Source organism: Bos grunniens, chromosome 11, assembly GCF_055505025.1.
Source record: "Bos grunniens cultivar Pamir isolate PY7600 chromosome 11, Bosgru_T2T1.0, whole genome shotgun sequence".
Classification (NCBI taxonomy): Eukaryota; Metazoa; Chordata; class Mammalia; order Artiodactyla; family Bovidae; genus Bos; species Bos grunniens.
The window spans coordinates 15163635-15184317 of record NC_141175.1 but is presented as its reverse complement, the minus strand read 5'-3'; the positions used below and the strand labels follow the sequence as shown (position 1 = coordinate 15184317).

The window sequence follows — 20683 nt, the reverse complement described above, 5'->3', positions numbered from 1 at the left end:
TGTAACGTTATTGGAGCAGAGGGGGTCCCTCTCAAAAGCCGGGGACAAGAACTGAGGAGCGGTGCTCTGTTTCTACCACGTGTCCCTCCCTCTGCAAAAGACCCCACGCCTGCCGGGTGGGGCAGGGGTGAAGCCCCGTGGGACCTGGCCCCAGTGCTGATGTCATCTCTCACTCAGGCCCTCTGAGATACCCACCAACCGCGGCCTGGGCATCCCTGCCCTGTGGTGGCCTGGCCCTGCCCAGCGGATGGTGGATGGTGGAGAAGTGGGCTCAGAGAACTTGGGCATTGGGCCGTCATGTAGCCATCAGGGTGGGCGCGGGACAGAACTCGGTTCCATCAGACCCAGAACCAGCTCCCTGCTCTGGTCCCAGCCTGGCGACTGACTCCCCGACTCCCCCCCATGACCTGTCCCCACACAGCGTCTTCCCCCGGGAGCTCAAGGAGGTGTTTGCCTCTTGGCGGCAAGAGTGCAGCAGCCGTGGCCGGCCGGACATCAGCGAGCGGCTCATCAGTGCCTCCCTGTTCCTGCGCTTCCTCTGCCCAGCCATTATGTCCCCCTCGCTCTTCAACCTGCTTCAGGAGTACCCCGACGACCGCACCGCTCGCACACTCACCCTCATCGCCAAAGTCACCCAGAACCTGGCCAACTTTGCCAAGTGAGTGCCACGTCCCCCCCAACCCCACCACGGCAGGTTGGAGCCCGTCCCTGCCTTCTTGGTCCCGCCTCCCTCCGTCTCTCTCTCCTCTGCACCGCAGGCTCCCCTCCTGTGGTGCGTTTCCTTAGTTTTCAAGGGTGATAAGGCAGGGTATTATTTTTCCTTCTGCTTCTTTGAATGAACGTTTTATCATAAGGATTCTCCCACATACTTAACATTCACGAGCTTCCTTTTGAAATGAGTGACTAATATGCCTTCAAGGGAGAAGGGCCCATGTCTCCTGAACCCGTCTGCTGCGGTTGGGCACCCGGGTGGCTCCAGACTGTCCTTGTCTAAGGCTGCCAAGGACGTCTGTTCGTGAAGCACTTCAGTGTTCTCGCTGTACCTTAGAGCGAGTGGGTGGACACAGATGGGCTGGCTCAGAAAGCGGCTCTCACGAGGTGTGGGTCGAGCCCCTCCAGGCCTTCGCAGGGCTGGGCCATGAATCACCGCTGGTCCCCACCCTCCCAGAGCCAACACTTCAGCAGGGAGAGCGGTGATGGACAGGGGCGTGGCCTCCTAGGAGGGCCATCCGCTTGTTGGAAGAGGAGAGAGGGAGGCTTCCTAGGAGATGCGCTTCCCAGCTGAGTTCAGGACGAAAAGACACAGAGGTGCAGGCCAGGGAGGGACCAGACTCTCTGCCGTTCCTGAATTGTCACGTGCTAGGTAGAGAGAGGTCGGAGACCACCCTAGAGGACAGCAAGGACTTGGAGGCCAGGCAGGGCAGTAGGAGCTGCCAGAGGGCTTTGAGCAAGGTGGCCCTCATCTGTTCCAAGTCCTGCCAAGTTCAGCCCAGCAGCAGAGGGGCCAGGAACGGAGGGAACAAGACTGGCAGCCCTGAGACCAGGAAGAGAGCAGAGTTATGGTCCTGGTAAAGGCAGAGCGGTGGAAGGATTGGGTCAGGGATGATACCAGAAGTGATGGTGATACAGGAGGCCATGGCTGCAAGTTGTGGGGTCATCAGATGAGGCCAGTAGGCCTTGCCGGTTGACGGGGAGGCAGAGGGAGCAGTTGAACACGTCCAGGCTTCTGGATCGGTCTCCTTGGGATGGGGAGCTCCAGAGGAGGGTGTAGGTTTGGGGTGATGAAGGTGACCCCAGACTTGGCCAAGCTGAGGACAAAGGAAGGTGCCTGAAGAGGAACATGCGGAAGGCTTAGCAGAGAGACCTGGCCAAGTGTGGCTTGAGAGTCAGTTGTGCATCAAGGGTCACAGACATTTGGAGGGAAAGAGGAAGGAGATTGAGACTGGCCATGAATGTGGAGTGAGGGCCATGGAACATTCCAGATCCTGGGAGGAAAAGTCCAGAAGGGGGTCTCCAGACTTAGCCATGAGCGCCCTGAATCTGTGGGGGTTGGCTGGCTGGGGAGTAAGTGGCGTGGAAGGCGGCCACAGAGGAGGGATGGGAGCCCAGGGGGCGAGGGTGTCTCCGAGAAGTAGGGGGGCTCCCGGGTAGGGCCCAGAGCGCTCACCCCATCTGCTTGGCTCCAGGTTCGGCAGCAAGGAAGAGTACATGTCGTTCATGAACCAGTTCCTGGAGCACGAGTGGACCAACATGCAGCGCTTCCTGCTGGAGATCTCCAATCCCGAGACCGTCTCCAACACGGCTGGCTTCGAGGGCTACATCGACCTGGGCCGCGAGCTCTCCAGCCTGCACTCGCTGCTCTGGGAGGCCGTCAGCCAGCTGGAGCAGGTGCCTGACCACTTGGGCCATGATGGGGCAGTGGCTGGGCCCTAGGGCACTGAAGCTGCAGGCTGCTCCTCCCGGAGTAACCACGAGGCCCGAGGCTTTGCCTGTGCGGTAGAGATCAGCGGCCCCACCAGGGCGCCAGAGCCCAGGGATCCAGTGCAGGCCCTGTCAGCACGTGCTGGGGAGGGATCTCGGCCGTTATCCTTGGTGGCGAGTGCCACGTTCACGCACTGACATCTGCCAGGGTAGCCCACTCGGTGTACTGGGGCCTCAGCTATGCCTCTGAGTGGATGGCATCCATGGGTGAAGGCGTGCTGTGCTCCCTACCCGTGGGAAGTATGATCAGATTTAGCTGTGTCTCCTAAAATGTCCTTGCTCTGGATTTTAAGGCCACTGATACAAAAAAGATGGACTGGAGATGCTGCACCTCCATGTGTCAGGCAGCAAGTTGCAAAACTTTCCAGAAGTGCCCTTGACCATCTGTTGAAACAGTCATTCCCTCAACACCTCTGACACTGCTACAGGGCCTGTGGCCTGGGTTCCACTGCCCACAGCAGGCCCAGCCTGCACAGTGGGCAGGTTCTGGGCAGCAACTGCCAGGCCTGCCAGGACCCACTTCCAGAACTTCTGCTGCCCCCCAGGGCTCTGAGAGCCCATCTTACAAAAGTTCAGTTCAGTCGATCAGTTGTGCCTGACTCTTGGCGACCCCATGGACTGCAGCACGCCAGGCTTCCCTGTCTTTCACCAACTCCCAGAGCTTGCTCAAACTCATATCCATTGAGTCGGTGATACCATCCAACCGTCTCATCCTCTGTCATCCCCTTCTCCTACTGCCTTCAATCTTTCCCAGCATCAGGGTCTTTTCAGTGAGTCAGTTCTTCACATCAGGTGGCCAAAGTATTAGAGTTTTAGCTTCAGCATCAGTCCTCCCAATGAATATTCAGGACTGATCTCCTTAGGATTGACTGGTTGAATCCCCTTGCAGTCCAAGGGACTCTCAAGAGTCTTCTCCAACACCACAGTTCAAAAGCATCAACTCTTCAACACTCAGCTTTCTTTATGGTCCAACTCTCACACCCATACATGACAACTGGAAAAACCATAGCTTTGACCAGATGGACCTTTGTTGGCAAAGTAATGTCTTTGCTTTTTAATATGCATCGGTCCTTCCAATGAATATTCAGGACTGATTACAAAAGTAGCTGCTGCTGAACCAGAGCTGGAAGGCCTCCTGCTCCCGTCCCATCCTTAGGGGTGAGCACTCAGGGCGCTCTGGTGCGCGGCCTTCTAGGCACTTCTGTGCACATGTTAGGTACCCACACAGGCAGTTCTTACCCTTTTCTGTTAAAGTGAGAACGTAGCGTGCACTGCTGCATGCATTGCTCACTCTTCTCTCATGGGCATCTTTCCCCAACCATACGTGCCACACACCACTGTGACCTTTCTAATGGCACAGACTGTCCAATCATGTGACTGCACCATGCAGTTCACTGGACACTCAGATCAGTCCCAGCTTTTCACTATGAATGGCCATTGCAATCGTTTTTGCTCCTTTATGTCCATTGCCCTTTGGCTCTGAGAGACCCAGGAGGGAGCAACGGAAATGAGGCTCAGAGCCCTGTCTTCTTCCACAGCTGCCAACACCTGTCACTCTGCCACCACTTCCAGAGCCTCTGTGCTGGGGGCCACCATCCCCCATGCGTGCATGACCAGGCGGGAGGTATGGACGGTGGTTTGCAGCCGTCACAGCTGACAGTGTTGCAGCAGGATTTAAAGTCGAGCTGTTTGCTGCTCATGTCTCCCCTCTGTGGACCACATGAGTTTTCATGCTTGCTTTCTGCACATAGCCGTTGGTGGAAGCCGGGACATAATCCAGATGAAGGCAGAGTCCCCCCAACCCCCAACCCGCTCGGCCTAGAAGCTTTACCGCCATTGGTCTAAACCAGGACAGTGGGCTTCAGAGGAGCCCAGGCACCACCCTCTGCCTGACTGGCCACTTGTTTGTCTGACAGGTGAGCAGGAGTGCCTGCTCTGTGCCTGGGCCATCACCCCGGGGACTCGGGTGTTGAAGTGGGTCGGGCCTCAGCCCGCCCTGTGCAGTAGATGACGTGGGAGGGGGCCACCCCAGAAGCCTCTCCACTGGGGAGACAGAGGCAAACTCCAGGATCCTCTGTGGGCCCCTGAGACAGGACAGACCAGGGTGAAAGGCTTGGACTAGGTTAGTGTGTCTTCCTGTGGGCCTTGCCCCCATCCTACAGATATCCAGGGAGCTGATAAAAATGTAATTTGTCGTTTCTGGGCTCCCTACCCCTCCCCAGACCCACTGAATCTGATTGCAGGGGAGCGCGAGCCTGCAGCTCTGACTGGCTGCTTAGTGATTTTGAACACGGTGGCTCCAGTGCATTTGGCCTCCCCAGGTGCCCCCTGGCTCACACCTGCCCCCTTTGCCGTGTCTTTGCAGAGCATCGTATCCAAGCTGGGGCCTCTGCCTCGAATCCTGAGGGACGTCCACACAGCTCTGAGCACCCCGGGCAGTGGGCAGCTCGCAGGCACCAACGACTTGGCCTCTACACCTGGCTCTGGCAGCAGCAGCGTCTCGGCTGGGCTGCAGAAGATGGTAATCGAGAACGACCTGTCTGGGTAAGAGCCGCCAGGTGTGCTGGGTGTGGTGGGGTGCAGGTACAGACCGGGCAGAGCCCATCTGCAGTCTCCTTTGGGGAGGAGGAAACCTATACTGGTGTTTATGAAACAAGTCGAATGAAACTCAGGGTGTTCCTTGGGCCCTAAGGAGTAAGAGTCTATTTGGGAAAAATCAGGGAGGGCTTCCTGGAGGAGGTAGCACTATAGTTTTGAGCTTAAGAAAAGTAGCATTTCCATTGGTGGAAAAGGCATTTTAGGTAGAGGGACTAGCACAAAGGCCTGGAGAAAGACAGTATCTTTTGTCGAGGAACAGTTACTGGTCCCAATCAGCACTAGTCACAGTCACTTTTTTATGTGTGTATGAGCTCGTATTTCCTGGGCCTGAACCAGAGTCTCTGGAAGTAGAGCTCCAGGGTGTGTTTTCAGGAGGAGTTCAGGTGACTCCACGAGGCGTAGAGGCTGGGAGCCCCAGGAAACTAGAGGGATGCTGAGGCCCAGCTCCCACTCTGCACGCCCAGTGCTGGGATGAGTGCCCCGTCAATACACAGTGGAGGGGGAGGCAGAATGTTCTCGAGTGTTGACGTCAGGACAAGGACCTTAGCATTTACAGCAAGCTACCTGTACTTGGGGTCAAACACTCCCCTCGTCCAGCAGGACCGTCTTGGACCGGCTCACGAGGCTGCGGCTGGAGCAGCAGAGCTGGGCGCTGTCTGGGTCTGAGATGGTGGGGACGGCAGGCTTTTAGCAGGCGAGGGCATTGAGATCAAGGACCTGGGGATGTGGTGTGAGGGACTGGAGGCCCAGGAGGAGGCCGGAGATGCAGAGACCTTGATGCCCCTTCCCCCCGGGTCCCTCTACGTCTTGAGGGGCCGTCCCTACAACCTGCCAAGTGAGGCAAAGCAAGAGTTCAAGTGGGGACACGCCTCGGTCGAGAGGTCAGGAGAGCTGACCTGGGCGTGTGAAGGGTGACCCAGGCCCAAGGCTGGTCTGGGTTTCTCCCGACTCCAGCTACTTCCCCCGTCCACTTCTTCTCAGCCCCCAAGTGCCGTGGCCTCGAGTGGCCACAACCTGCCCTGTCCTGTCCCATCACCCCTGGGATGGACTTCCTCTCCATCCCAGGCTAAGCCACCTCCTTTCTAAGCCCACATCGAAGCCCCAGGTTCCTGCTGCCTCCAGCCCACTCAGCCTGTTCAGCTCCCCCTGATCCTTCCCTCCAAAGCCCCCCTGGTTTTGTGCCTCCTTCCAAGGAGCAGGCTTTTCCTGGAAGGGGCCAGGGAGAGGCTAGGGGCCTGGGGTGGAGGGTCAGGGACGTGGCCTACGGCTGCAGGCACAGGCCCTCCCTGCCTGAGTCACGCCATGAGGATCCTCCTCTGATACCTTTTTTTTTTGCCGGAAGCCCCAGCCCCCGCCTGCCAGTCAGACAAAGGGTGGCAGTAGGAGGCTGCAGGTGGAGGCTTCTCTCAGCACAGGCCCCCCACTTTGGTGAGCAGCCTGACTAGGGACGGGAGGGAAGAGGCAGAGGGAGCCCCCCGTGGCTTTGAAGTCATCATTCCTGGTGCAGGACCCTCGGGTAGCAGAGAGCCACTGCACTGTGGGTTTGGATTTAGCTCAGGGGGACTTTCCAGAACACCCCAGGCCCCAGAACCTACTGTCCCAAGATGCCGTGCTGAGCAGGGAAGGGGCCGCTGCTAGGCAGCCTGGCCTCGTGCTGGGAGCTCGGGCCCCTAGTGCAGCGGTTCCGTGTAGGAGCAGCCATCCGCCCCACGCCTTGGTGGTGGCTTCTGCCAGACTCGGTGGCTGTGGTTTGGTTTCGCAGCTGCGCCCCGGGACTCTCCCCTTCTTGCAGCCCCCTCCCCTCCTCTCTTCTCCCCTCCCTGCCTCCCCTGCCTTCCCTCCTCCCCCCTTCCCCCTCCCCGGCTCAGGCCACGGGCAGCAGGTTGGCGGGGCTCTCAGTTGGTCGGGACCCGCCTGGGCCGCATTCACAGTTCTTCTCTTCCCCCTTCTTTCCCTGTGTGTGCTTGTCTCCCTGCAGTCTGATAGATTTCACCCGGTTACCGTCTCCAACCCCCGAAAACAAGGACTTGTTTTTTGTCACAAGGTCCTCCGGGGTCCAGCCCTCACCTGCCCGCAGCTCGAGTTACTCGGAAGCCAACGAGCCCGACCTTCAGATGGCCAACGGCGGCAAGAGTCTGTCCATGGTGGACCTCCAAGACGCCCGCGTGCTGGATGGGGAGGCGGGCTCCCCAGCAGGCCCCGACGCCCTCACCGCCGATGGCCAAGCGCCTGCCACTCAGCTGGTGGCCGGGTGGCCGGCCCGGGCGGCCCCCGTGAGCCTGGCGGGGCTGGCCACAGTGCGGCGGGCAGGCCAGACGCCCACCACGCCGGTCACGTCAGAGGGCGCGCCAGGCCGGCCCCAGCTCCTGGCACCGCTGTCCTTCCAGAATCCCGTGTACCAGATGGCGGCTGGCCTGCCGCTGTCTCCCCGCGGCCTCGGCGACTCGGGCTCTGAGGGCCACAGCTCCCTGAGCTCCCACAGCAACAGTGAAGAGCTGGCAGCTGCCGCCAAGCTGGGCAGCTTCAGCAGCAGCACTGCCGCCACCGCCCCCGAAGACCTGGGCCGGCGCCCCGGGGAGCTGGCACGGCGGCAGGTGTCGCTGACCGAGAAGGGTGGGCAGCCTACAGTGCCACGGCAGAACAGTGCCGGCCCCCAGCGGAGGATCGACCAGCCGCCGCCGCCACCCCCGCCGCCGCCCCCTGCGCCCCGCGGCCGGACGCCACCCACCCTGCTGAGCACCCTGCAGTACCCACGGCCGTCGAGCGGGACGCTGGCCTCGGCCTCGCCCGACTGGGCTGGGCCCGGAGCCCGGCTGCGGCAACAGTCCTCATCCTCCAAGGGCGACAGCCCCGAGCTGAAGCCTCGCGCCGTGCACAAGCAGGTCAGTGCTGCTGGGCAGAGAGCAGGCCATCACCCCGCCGCCCCAGGGTGGGGGCGGGCTGACCCCCCATGTCGTGCTGCTCCTCCCGGCCACGTCATCTCCACCCGCACCCAGCTGCCATCCCATGCTGAATGCCACACTCGGCCCCCTCCCACCAGCTACTTGCCGTGACACCCCCACAGTGGCCCCTGCCTAAATCCTGTGAACCAGCTTCACTGTGGCTTGGGGTCCCTCTGCCAGTTTCCCCAGAGACAGCTGGAGTCAGGGAGAAAGAGGGAGGGATCTGTCTGCCCATCTCCAGTTCCAAAGCCTGTTAAAGCCCAACCCAGGGTAGGAGTCCACCTGGCCCCTGGTCCCCCTCCTGCTCTGAGCTGGTCTTCAGGGCTCTGCGCAGAGTTATGGGTTCTTTGGGTTAGACACCCACCTGCCAGCCCAAGCCCACTGGCTCTCCCCCAGGTGGCAGAAAAGCCATGTTCAGCTAGGCTCCCCTCCGCCCCGGGCTCATGACAGCCTCAGGCTGCGTCAGGAGGCGAAACTCCCCGGGGCCGGGGGTTGTATCAGAGATGCCCATCCATCCCTGTGCCGCACCCGGGACCACCCCCTCCCCACCCCTGCCCTCCCGCCCCAGTCCCTCACAGCTGTGTTTCATCGCAGGGCCCTTCACCCGTGAGCCCCAATGCCCTGGACCGCACGGCTGCCTGGCTCTTGACCATGAATGCGCAGTTGTTAGAAGACGAGGGCCTGGGCCCAGACCCCCCGCACAGGGATAGGCTAAGGAGTAAGGAGGAACTCAGCCAAGCGGAAAAGGTAAAAACCAGACCCTGGCCACTTGGGCAGGGCGGGCTGCCTCCCCGAGGCAGCCAGCAGGACACTGTCTCCCCTCAAGCTGTGAATTCTGGGTGCTTCTCATTCCTGCACATGTCCAGTCCTCTCCCAACCCCTGGTCCCACGTCAGGACGGCAGTCGGGAATTTGGAGGATTTAGCATAAGCCTGAGGTTTCCTCTATGGGCTGCATGTGAGACTTGCCCAGGAACTGTGTTGAATCAGATTCAGGAGGCACATTCCCTCGGTGACTGAGCAGCCAAGCTTCTGGGGCTTGAGGAGAATCCAGGACGTGGGGCTCAGGGTTGCCCGAGACACGCATGGAGACCTCGTGCACCAAGAGGCAGGGAGATAGCGAGGAGGGGGCGCTGCCAGCTCTGGGATGGCCCCTGCCTGTGGCCTGGCTCTGCGCCCTCCTCTCCACCAGGGTCTGGGACAGAAAGCCAGGGGGCGGTGGTGTCCCATGGCCGTGGAGGTGTTTTCTTTCTTCCAGGAGGAAAATCTCAGTCCTAAAACCTCCAAACCCCAGCCCTAGATTACATCTAGCATTTAGTGGGCAGTGGGGTGCTTCCGTTCTCCAAAATTCTTCTAGTTAATGTGGCAACTTCCCCGGATCCCTCATTTCCTGGAGGCCAAAGCTCATACTGTCACAAGGCCCCGCAGAACAGCAGCCACTTGCCCACACGCCTTGGGTGCCCGCAGTCCTCTTGGCCCTGGGAAAGCCTGTCACAGCCTCTCGGGTGAGGGCACATGAGTCAGGGTGTTTGCTTTCCCTCCCACCGGCCTGGGGCCAGGGGTTCATGTCCATGCTGCATTCCGCCGCCTCCGCCATCCCCCTCCTCAGTCCACCACATCCACCTGCTTCCACCATTATTACGTGAAGGGGACCAGGGCACATGGGGCACAGTGCTCCCAGAGCCAGAGTTTGGCTGGGGAGCAAGGAGGGCTCGCCTCACTCCAGGCTCTGCGCCTTTCTGAGACTCCGTTTCCATGTGTGAGTTACGGGGATGGCTCGAAGGATTTCAGGGCTCAGGCTGCAGCTGGTGTGTTCTCTTCCCTTGTTCCTTGGCCTAGGGAGCTGCTGTTTCTCAGACTTCCTTTGCTGTTAACCCTGGCAGGCAGATCCTGGACTTACCTTGTACTCCTTGGACTCTGGTCCTGCCTGTGCCGGGGAGGGCCCTTCTGACACCACTCTGAGCAGAAGACCCGTGATGGGCCTTTTCTCCTGGAGCTGGGCTCTCCTCTGGGGCCAGTTTTGTTCAGGACATAGCCTTGCCATCTCCTGATCTTTGGGCCACCCTTTATTGAGGAGGGAGACCCAAGGAGAGGCCCTTCCTGCTTCCCCACTCTCTGGATTCTCTGGGCCCCCACCTCCCACCTCCAACCCTTTGATTCTGGTCTTGACCCCGCCTCCTCCTCTCTTCAGCTAAAAGGCCTCCTAGCTCACTGCTTCTCTTGCTAATGTACACATCCCTTCTCTTCCCCAAAGGCGGGGAGTGCCAGGCTGAGTCAGACCCAGAGAGCCCTGGACCACTTTGCCTTTAATCTCTCCCTGCACTTGCCATGCGACTCGCCATGACTTTAGGGTCTAATGGAGGCTGGGAGGCTAGTATCTCACCCCAGTAGTCACTCTGCTCCCCATGTGCTTGGTTCACTTCCCTTCTGGACCCAAGTTTCCCCTCCTGTTGAGCCCCCACCTCTCAAAGTGCTCTGATTTCCTTTGTTTACCTTTGTAAGGAGAGGTTTACCTTTGTTTATTAGGAGAAGCTGAAGACCCTTACTTGCGAGATCTGGGCTTGAGTCTTCATCCCGCTCATAGGTGTAGGTCAGGCTTGGGGGTGGGAGAGCCCTGGACGGGGGCCAGGCGTTGAGTCTCACCCCGTACCCCAGCTCTAGCTGGGGTCCCTGGGCGTCTCCCCGCTGTGTGAACTGGGCTGGGCTAGTGATGACCCCTGGGGCATTCCGAGCCAGGCTTCCTCCCACTGGGCTCATGAGCCTGTGCTTTCTGTCCTGGGTGCTGTGCCCGTGGCACGCTGCCCTCCTGGCAGGACCTGGCAGTGCTACAGGACAAGTTGCGAATCTCCACCAAGAAGCTGGAGGAGTATGAGACCCTGTTCAAGTGCCAGGAGGAGACAACCCAGAAGCTAGTGCTGGAGTACCAGGCACGGCTAGAGGAGGGCGAGGAGCGGCTACGACGGCAGCAAGAGGACAAGGACATCCAGATGAAGGGCATCATCAGCAGGTGAGCACGGCCGTCTGGTCCCTGCTCCAGGCCCAGCCCTGGCCCCACACGCGCAGAGTGGCAGACCTGCCCGCTGCCCTCCAGGAGGCCCCAGATCCCCGGGACGGGCTGCTCAGCTGCCTTGATGAGCTGAGTGCGGAGAAGAGTCTGAGGTGGCGGGAATTGCGTGGCACCAGCCCGGAGGAGGGCGGGAGCTTGGAGTGCAGGGCGTCCCCCGTGGTACAGCGTGGGTTGATGGTAGAGTGTAAAGGTGGCCTGGCAGAAGCGAGGTCAGCCGAGGCAGCATGCAGAGGGCCTTGGGGCCCCCACGGGGAGTCACGTTTTCTTAGAGTTTAGAAGCTGGATGGAGAGGGTACCAGGAAAGACAATGAGGACCCATCCAGTCCAGGTCAGGAGAAGTAGGAACACATGTCAGTTACATGCAGCTGGTGAGGGTGGGAGTGAGAGGAGGGAAGCAGACAAAATAACCCTCATTCTTACCAGGAGCATCCAGGTGTGTCATGGTGCCAGCTACTGAGATGAGGACCTTTGGAAGAAGAGCGGTTTGGGTAGGGAGGGGGAGAGGTGAGGCCAGTGTTGGGTATGTTGAGTTTTAAGGTGCCTGTGGGCTACGCAGGAAGATTTCCAGGTGGACCAGTGACTTGAGTGCTGACTCTCATCTTCATTGACGGCTTGTCTTTGTTTCCGTGTTGATTTGCCTCTCTCCCGCTCTGCCCCTGTCGGTAAGCAGGGAGCGTCGTCGAGGTGTAGCCTCCCTCTTCATGGCAGTAATACCAGGTGCGAGGAGACAGTGTGCATTTACGAGTTAGTTTCCGTGGTACAGGGATCTGTCCTGAGCGTAGATTTAGCAGGTGTGCAGTAAATATGATGTTTCCCCACCTGGCCTCGTGCTTTGTCCACTACAAACAAATCCTTCCTTAACCCCTCCTATTTACACTACCTGCTTCTCTGCTCCTGATTATTGTTTACTTGCTTCACCTGTGGGTTTCCTCTTTCTAAAACGGTTAGCGTGAGCAGAGGGCCTGTAACCGGGGCGACAAGGAGCCCACTGTTCACTTAACTGCCATCTCTGCTCTTGGCTCACCTCCTGTGTGTGATTCCAAACAGGAAAACACTTTTCAACCTAACCACTTCCTTCTCACCCTGTTCTCTGAGCGATGCATCTTTTCCTGAATTCGGTGGCTGACTTAACGTTTATTTCTACGACCCAGTCCTGGTGTGTTTCCTCCTTGCTATAAAGGTCAGCCAGGTCAATTTGGTTGATGGTGTTGTTCAGGTCTTCTGTATCTTTAGTGGTTTTTCTGTGTACTCATTTACTGCTCTGCCAGTTATTTAGGAAAGGATAATGAAGTTTCTAATCATAATTACGGATTTATTTCTTCTTTCGTTTCTGTTGGTTTTTACTTTATAGTCACTGAAACTTTTAGGTGCATACAGATTTAGGCTTATTATGTGCTGTTGATGAACTGACCCTTTATCGTTACAAGGTCACTTCATAACATTCCTCATAACATCCTCATAATTATCCCTTATAATATTCCTTTCTGTGAAGTCCACTTTGATATTAATACAGCTACCCTTAACTTTTTTTTTATTGACATTAGCTTGTTATATCCTTTTTCATCCTTACACTTTCAACAAAGCTATGTCCCTCACTCACTACATAAAGTGAGTTTCTATCACAGACACCTTATTGTTCCTGCTTTTTATCTAATCTGATAGTTTCTGCCTTTGAGTTGGAATGTTTAGACTTTTTACATTTAATGTAATTATCAGTATAATTATGTTTAAACCTATTATCTTGCTACTTGTTTTCTCTTTGCACCATCTGTTCCTTTTCCTGCCCTCTTCTAGACTGAGTTCTTTTTATGACTCCATCTTACCTCCTTTATTGGCATATTAACTTTATCTTGTTGCATGAGGGGCAGAGGTTGGAAACTTTTTGTACGGGGTGGATAATAGATATTTGGCTTTGCAGGCCATAGGATGTCTGTCACAGCTGGGTACCTCTGCTGTTGTAGAAGAATGTGCATGGTGTGGCTGTTTACCAAAACTAGCAGTGGACAAGATTTTGCCTTTACATGGGCTATAATAGTAGGGACTATGATAGTATTTTTGTTCCTCTGTCCTTAATGTATTGATATCACTTTTCCTCTGGCTGATTTGCAGATTTTTTTCTTTATCGTCGATTTCCAGCAATTTGATTGTGAAGTGCCTTGCCATGTTTTCTTCACGTTTCTGGAGTTTGTTAAGCTCTTGGGTCTGTGGGTGTAGAGTTCTGCCGCCCCAGCCGTTCTCTGGAATTCTCATTGGACGTGTATTAGTCTTCTTTATATTGTCCCACGTCCTGCTGGTGCTGTTTTATTTTTAAATTTTTTTTCGTGGTTTTATCTTAGATTGTTACAGTGTGCCGTCAAGTTCATTCATTGTTCCGTGTCTAATCTGTTACTCCTATCCAGTATTTTTTTCACTTCAGATGTACTTTTTGCCTCTGAACTTTCAGTTTGGTTTAAATCCCATCCGTTTGTCTTCTCATCCTGCTCATGCTTTTCCTCTGTTCGCTTGAGCACGTAGAATACATTCACAGTGGTTGTTTTAATGGCCTTATCTACTAATCCTGTTGTCTGACATTTCCAGGTCTGTCTTGATTGATGTTCTTCCTGGTTAAGGGTTATGTTTTCCTACTTCTCTGCATGCTTGGTGATTTTTGGTTAGATGCCAGACATTGTGATTTTTTTACGTAGCTGCTGGGTGTCTTGTGTTCCTTTAAGTACCTGGGGGCTTTGTTCTGGGACACAATGAAGTTGAAAGAGTCTTGTTTGATTCTTTCGAGGTTTCTTTATTTGTAAGCTCTGTTGGGGTGGGTCTTGGTTAGTCTTTAGTCCAGAGCTAATCTGGCTCTGCTGTTGAGGCAGTTTCCTTCTGGGGATTCTACTTGATGCCTCCTGTGTTTACTAACACAGGAGTGTTTTTACTGCCTAGAAGAATCGTAAACTATTTTAGGGGTAGTTTTGTGTATTCCTTTCCAGTGGCTCTGGCCTGTTTTCTCACAAGCATGCAGACCAGTTTCCAGCCAAAGCCCCAAGGGGGGCCCCTCAGAAGATAGAGTCTTCTCTGCATTTTCGCCTCTCCACGCCCACCCCCACCCTCCCATCCTCCACCACCACCATCTCATCCTCCCCCACCCCAGCCCCCCATCCTCCCAGGTAGCCTGTCTGTGATCACTTCCGTCCTTTGCTTGCCTGGACACTCTCAGCAGCGGGCGGGGCTCCCCTCACGTGTTCCCATCTCTTGGGAGTCCCGTGCTATACCACGCTGCCTGTGTTTCAGTGTCTGGAAACCTTTGTTTCATATATTTTGTTTCATTTTCTAGTTTGGTGTTTCTGTGGCAGGAGGTTAAACCCAGTGCCTGTTATTCCACCAGAGCCGGGAACAGAAGTTTCTCCCACTTCCTCCGTTGCTTCCACCTCCTCTTCTTCATCCAGGCTTTGCTCAGTGTCTTACATTCCTGTGACAAAGGAATGCCCACCCCCGACCTTGGCAGGATCCCACGCCCCTTCCTCCTCAACCCCGATCCCACTGGCTTTTCACGACGGTCCTGTGTGTCTGCTATGAGATGGACTAAGTGCTTGCCGGGGGGTTAGATGCTGTGCTGCAGGAAGTCCCGAGGGTAGAGACAGAAGTAAAGCTGTGCGTGCTCAGTCGCGTCTGACTGTTCTGCAACCCCATGGACTGTAGCCTACCAGGTCCCTTTGTCCATGGGATTTTCCCAGCAAGAATACTGGAGTGGGTTGCCATGTCCTCCTCCAGGGGGTCTTCCCAACGCAGGGATCCAACCTGCACCTCCTGCATTGCAGGCTGATTCTTTACCCCTGAGCCAGCTGGGAAGCCCAAATAAAGCAGTAAGTGAACTCATCTGAGAAGAGCAACAAGAATGACGGGCTGAGGCAGAGCCCTGGGGAGCCTGAGGTCCTCGGGGCAGACAGGACAAGGCGTCTCCAGAGCAGTGGCCAGGGAGCTAGGATGCAGACCCAGAGAGTGTAGTGGGAAGCTGGGAGTGATCAGCAGTGACTGACAGGTGTGTGAGAGACAAGCAGGGTGAGACCGGGAATGGTCACGGCATGAGCAGCTGGCAGCAGGCCCACGCTGGCCCTCGTTCAGGACTTTTGGACACCGTGATCCTCATGTCGTCCCAGCTCGTCATCCACCCAACAGCCCTTGCCTGCCCTTCGGTGTCCCATTCAGCATGTGCAGCACACTCCACCCTGCGGGACAGTTAGCCGCTTCCTGGTCTCCGTTCCCACGGCTCCACAGCTTCCCATGCAGAGGGTAGCTGCTGTCTCCCTGCGCCTTGAGGCTTTATCCTCCCACCTCGAGTACCTGGTGCAGCCTCAGTGAATACAGAGTGGGTGGAGAAAGTTCTCTGGCCCTGGGGTGCGTGAGGATCTAATACCCGCCCCACCACCTCGGCTCCTGGAGGAACATCAGAAGGGGGCCACGCCAGGGGCTTCTGGGGATTTGGGGGCAGAATCTGGGGCAGGTGAAATGTAAGGAAGGAACAGGCTCAGCCCATGTCGGGTGGCGGAGGCCACCTCCATCCCAGGCAAGTGTGGGAGGTGAGTCTGTGGCCCAAGGAGGGGCTCTCCTAGTGTGTCCCCCTCTGTGAGGGTGTGATGACTTGTTCCCATGAGGCCCCACACTCAGCCCCTCACTGGCAGCCTCAAATGCCGGCCTGATGGTCCTTGTCTCTGGTCACAGGTTGATGTCAGTGGAGGAGGAGCTGAAGAAGGACCACGCGGAGATGCAGGCAGCTGTAGACTCCAAACAGAAGATCATTGACGCTCAGGTGTGGGGCGCTGGCCTTTCGGACAGCCACGGGTGTCAAAGGACCTGGGATTAGGAGCGGGTGGCTTTGGCTTCTTCACATCCTCAGTCATACCCCACTGCAGAAGCGAAGGAGGATAGGAGATCAGGATCTCTGCCCCAAGAAGTCAGAGTCGAGGGTCTCAATGGACCACATGCTCACTAGGACAGGCTTTGAAAAGGGCAGGGCTGCTCCTCCCCTGCTTGGGCAGCTTAGTTAGGTATTACCTTTCACCAGGTGTTCTGACCAGAGTAGAAGCTATTGGGAGGGGAATGGGGAAGGCTGGGTGACAGCCGGTGGGGAGAGGGAGCAAGGGAGCTCTTGTTCAGACCCTTGGCTTCCCAACTGCTTTGAGGGGGGAGGACAGTTGAGAGACTGGCTTCCGGTCTCCTTCATCCAGGTCTGTGCCCTTTTCCTCTCCAGCGCCAGTCCTTGCTCAGTCAGGAAACTGCACAGGCTGATGGGAGCTGTGACCTCTGTGTTGCACACACACATGTACACACACACGTGCACACGCACACGAGTGAGGGTGCCTGCTCTCAGGGCTTCAAGGAGCTGGTACATGACACCACGAGGGCCGCTCGTTGGGGTGAGAAGCAGGTGATGAGGTAGAGACACGAGGAAGGCGGGCTCTGCGCGGCCCTCTCCCATGAGGGCAAGCTGCCTCCTCCCGGCTTCAGGACCTCTGCATCCTCGGTATTTGTCCTCCCAGCCACCTCCCTCCCCTCTCTTCTTGTAGGCAGCCACAGCTCTGGGGAGACCCCTTTCCTGGCACGGACCCCGCGCCCCCCCCCAACCTAACCCCCGCTGACGCCTTCTTTGTTCCACAGGAGAAGCGCATCGCTTCACTGGACGCGGCCAACGCGCGCCTCATGAGCGCCCTGACGCAGCTCAAAGAGAGGTACAGCATGCAAGCCCGTAACGGCCTCTCCCCCACCAACCCCACCAAATTGCAGATTACTGAGAACGGCGAGTTCCGAAACAGCAGCAATTGTTAACCTGCCCGAGGAGGGGAGGACTCTGGTGGCCCAGGGCGGGGTCTCGGCCTGGGGAGGAGCAGCGCCGGGGGCCCAGAGGCCGAGGCTCGCCTCCCCCACTCCACCCACGGCCCAGGAGGCGGCTGCAGAGGGAGCCGCGAGAGACTGACACAGCGCAAGCGGGAGACACCAGCCCGCTCCCCTGAGAAGCGTGTTGGGTGCAGGCTGGGGAGTGGGTGCAGCCTGGCGCGGGCAGGGGCCTGCCGCAGTGTCTCTGTTTTGGGTGTTGAACTTGGTGCACGTCCCCTTTCCTCCTTCACTTGGCCGAGTGCATGTACCTCCTCCCCCACCGACACACCCCTCCTCCGCACAGGGGGAGCCGCCTGAAGAGTTGGAGGGTCAGAGAGCCAGGGGTCTCCTGCCGTGGCTTCCCCTCACCTCCCAGGGACCCAGGACTCCTGGGTAGCCAGGCGCTGCCCTGTGGGACCTGTCACTCAGTTCCAGAAGCCAACCGGGTGGTCAGCAGGCAGGCAGAGGGTGGGGAGGTTGGAGCTGCCAGAGCGCTGTGTCCCCCCGGCCTGTCTCCACCCTGAGCACCTGCCAGTGCATGCTCGGGGCCCCCTCCTGGCTGTGCGGAGCCGAGGCGTCACCCCCACACCTGTCCCCAGCCCCTCGGCCCGCCCCTTCCTGCCCTAACTCTGTCAGATAGTCTATAGACCCAGTGAGGATCTCAGCTCTTTCTTCTGGGCCCTCGTACCCGTGGGAAGATCAGAGCCTCCCTCACTTGCCGCAGGGGCCCAGGCTGATGTGCTGCCCCGCCCCCCCCCGCCCCGAAGCCAAAGATCTGGGCAGAGCTGGCCCAGGTGGCACAGTAGCGGTGGCTGCCTGTCTCCCAGAGCTCGAGTGCCGGCACGGTGGCCCCACAGGGAGTGGCCAGCAGGTGCGCCCCACCCCAGCCCCCCCACCCTCCCAAGAGACAGGCTGAGCTTTCCTGGTGGATGGTTAGAAAAAGAATTCTAGTGCCCACAGGCCCTGAGAAGGTGGATAACTGTGATTTTTTTTCCTTTCACAGTATGCATTAGAAACAAAAGCCCGCTTGCTCGCTTGCTGGAACACAGGGGCCTTTTAAATTGAGCGTGCGCACTGCATGGGAAATAGCGGCCCTGGAGGATGTTAGACTTGCTCCCTCTCCAAGACCGCGGCAGCCTGCACCCACCCCCGTGCGTGCGGCCGGCCTCTGCCTCACCCTCCCGGGCCCACCGAGGACCCAGGCGCTGCAGACAGGGGAGGGGCCCACCCACGGCTGGGGCCGGTTTCCCTCAGCCCCAGGCTGTTCTGTAGCTTGTGGGCCCTCCCCACTGCCCCCCGTACCCAGCCTTGCGGGACGTAAGTGGGCAGGAACTTGGGTCTCTCTCGTCCTTGTTCCCACCCTGACCCTGGGGAATCTGGGGGCCAGAGCTGGGGCGTCCATCCCGCAGCCAGGAGCCACCCCGACTGCCTTCAGCCGTGGGAAAGCTGGGGAGACACCCCTTCCTGCCTCTGAGGCGGGAGCCGCTCCACCAGGACCCAGAGTTGGGGAGCAACAGGGGGTGGGTGACTCAAGACCGCTCTGCACCCCGTCCTGGGGTGGAACCTGCAGTTCAGTTAGCCCAGAGACCTGCTGGTGGGGAGAGGCCAGGACCCCCCGAAAGGTCACAGACCTCAGGAAGGCAGGCCGCGGCGGGTGGAGGCCCTGCCCCACTCTTCTGGCTGCGTAGGCAGGGCCTGGCCCCAGGGACGTCCGCCTCTGGTTCTGACGCACCCCTCTTCTGCCTGGCGAATCCTCCCCACCCACCCCCCACCCCTCTCCCGCCGATGCCTCGTTGAGCGACCTCGGACTGAACTGAGCGCCTCTTAGCAATACAGGGGGAGGGTCCCAGGGCCTGCACAGCCTGACTCCGGAGGCCGGTGCTGGCGGCCCTTGGCCTGGGTTGCGAGCTCTCGGGCCGAGAGCCTTATCTACTTAGTGCAAAAACTGTAAAAGTGTACAGACTCTCTACAGATTTTTATCTGATCTGCAAGTCTGACAATTTTTGTAAATGTTCTTGGTGTTTGACTGTAATGTAACTATTTCACCCAATGGTTGTACATAGTCCTTCCGTCCTGGTGCTGCCGAGGGCTGCCCGGGACCGCTGCTCTCCGACAGTTTTTTATTTTATTTTTAATCTAGAGAACAGTATTGGGCAGGAGGCAGAGGTCGGAGGTCGGGGATCTGGGGGTTGGGGTTTTGCAGCGTGCTGTCTGGGTGGCTGGGGAACACGCGCCCCCTCCTGGGTCACCCGGAACCCGCATCCCCAAGGGAGGGGTCGGGGGGCAGGGGTCCCAAGGCCAGTGCCCCGCACCCCCGGCCACCAGAGAAGGCTCTCCCCCAGCCCTCTCCTGCCAACAGAGAGGCCTGACTTTCTGCCTAACTTTTATGTTTAGGGTGAAGGAAACTGCCAAACTTCCTATGAGTGAAGACTCTTTCCAACCGCCCAGAATGGGGGTGGGGAACCCAGGGCAGAGCTCCAGGTGACCCCCACCCTGCAGAGCATCTGCCCCGGTGTACACCTCTCACCCCCTCCCACCCATCCGTCTGCGTAAGGCAGACCCCAGGGAAACAGCCCCTCTTTTTCTACACACTCCCCCAGCTCCCCTAGCCCCACTCCACCTCCCGCCCCGCCTTTTGTAAGTATGTGAAAAGGAAAAAAATGCAAACGTTGGAGTCTGGCCAGAGTGCCTCCCTCCAGCTGTGACTCTAACTATGTAATAATGTACAGAGAAAGTTGTTGGTGTCTAAGACTGTGTGGCTGTGCAATTTCTGTACATTTGCAATTAGAAATATTAAAGATTTATTTAGCTATTTTAAGCCTGACTCGCCTCTCCATGCAGCTGTGTCTCGAGCTTTTCCAGAGGTGACCCCCAAGTCATAGACTGACACTGTTCTGTACCAGGGGCCCCCAGCACTTGGTTCACCCCAGTGGCAGTTGAGGGCAGGGAAGGAGGATGGGATCTCTTCCTCCCTCTAGTCCCCCAGAGCGTGACCCCCTGGGCTCGCCTGTAGTGGACACCAGCTTCTGCCAGACTCTGCTGCCCCAGCCCCTGAAATCCGGCTCCAGGAGGGAGGGAGGTTGGTCCAGGGTCACCAGCAGGTTGTGACTGAACTAAACATAAAAAAACCCCTGATACCTGAGATGCCCCAATGCGTGACCTCCTTCCTGCCCGCAAGGCTGAACCCAGGGCCTTTGCTGGGAACAAGCCAGTGCCCAAGCCCCTCGGCTGTACCTGCACAAGGTGAGGACTGCAGAAGAAGCACTCCCCTTTCAGACCAGGCCCCTGGGCTCCCATCTGCCCTGTTCTCCACCGTGGTGCCTCTTCTCAGACCTCCCAGCCAGATGCTCTTGCTGCTCTGAGAGCCACCCTCCTACCCCAAGGGGCGGGGGTGGGGGGCGCCACAGTGACCCTCTGCCCTGGTCACCGCCAGCTGGGCAGCCCTGCCCTCACCGTTCCATCCCTGCAGTGGCGATGAGAGAGGCAGCCCCGGCCACCTGCTTTCATCCGTCCTCACTCTTCGGCCCCTGCTGCTGCTGCTCACAGCATTTAGAACACCAGCTCTCCACCTGCTCATCACCTGCTCCAGGAAGGTTTTCTTCCCTCAGACAACGTTTTTTAAAGTGTACTGCCTGCGGGGACCAGCCATCTCCACCTCCTGCCCTTTCCCCAGCCCTCCGTCACCTGGCTTACCTGTCACACTTCTACCACCTCATAGCCAAACCATGGGCCGCCTCAGTGCTTCTG

At 57.9% G+C, this 20683-nt stretch overlaps 1 protein-coding gene across 22 annotated transcripts in view; it reads left to right on the top strand.

Moving 5' to 3' along the window:
* Positions 1-19754, top strand: part of DAB2IP (DAB2 interacting protein) — a 212583-nt gene extending 192829 nt beyond the window's left edge. For 16 of the 22 annotated variants that reach the window (XM_086325429.1, XM_086325428.1, XM_086325435.1 and 13 more), the window contains 8 exons: positions 422-658; positions 2187-2388; positions 4847-5025; positions 7058-7961; positions 8616-8768; positions 10833-11026; positions 15785-15872; positions 16721-17028. In XM_086325429.1, the coding sequence (XP_086181555.1) occupies positions 422-658; positions 2187-2388; positions 4847-5025; positions 7058-7961; positions 8616-8768; positions 10833-11026; positions 15785-15872; positions 16721-16888 (2125 nt within the window). In that variant the 3' untranslated portion in view covers positions 16889-17028. Of the gene's footprint in view, positions 1-421; positions 659-2186; positions 2389-4846; positions 5026-7057; positions 7962-8615; positions 8769-10832; positions 11027-15784; positions 15873-16720; positions 17029-17939 lie in introns of those variants that run through there. The other 6 variants (XM_086325422.1, XM_086325444.1, XM_086325443.1 and 3 more) reach the window with 3 other exon arrangements.
* The last annotated feature ends 929 nt before the right edge of the window (positions 19755-20683 follow it).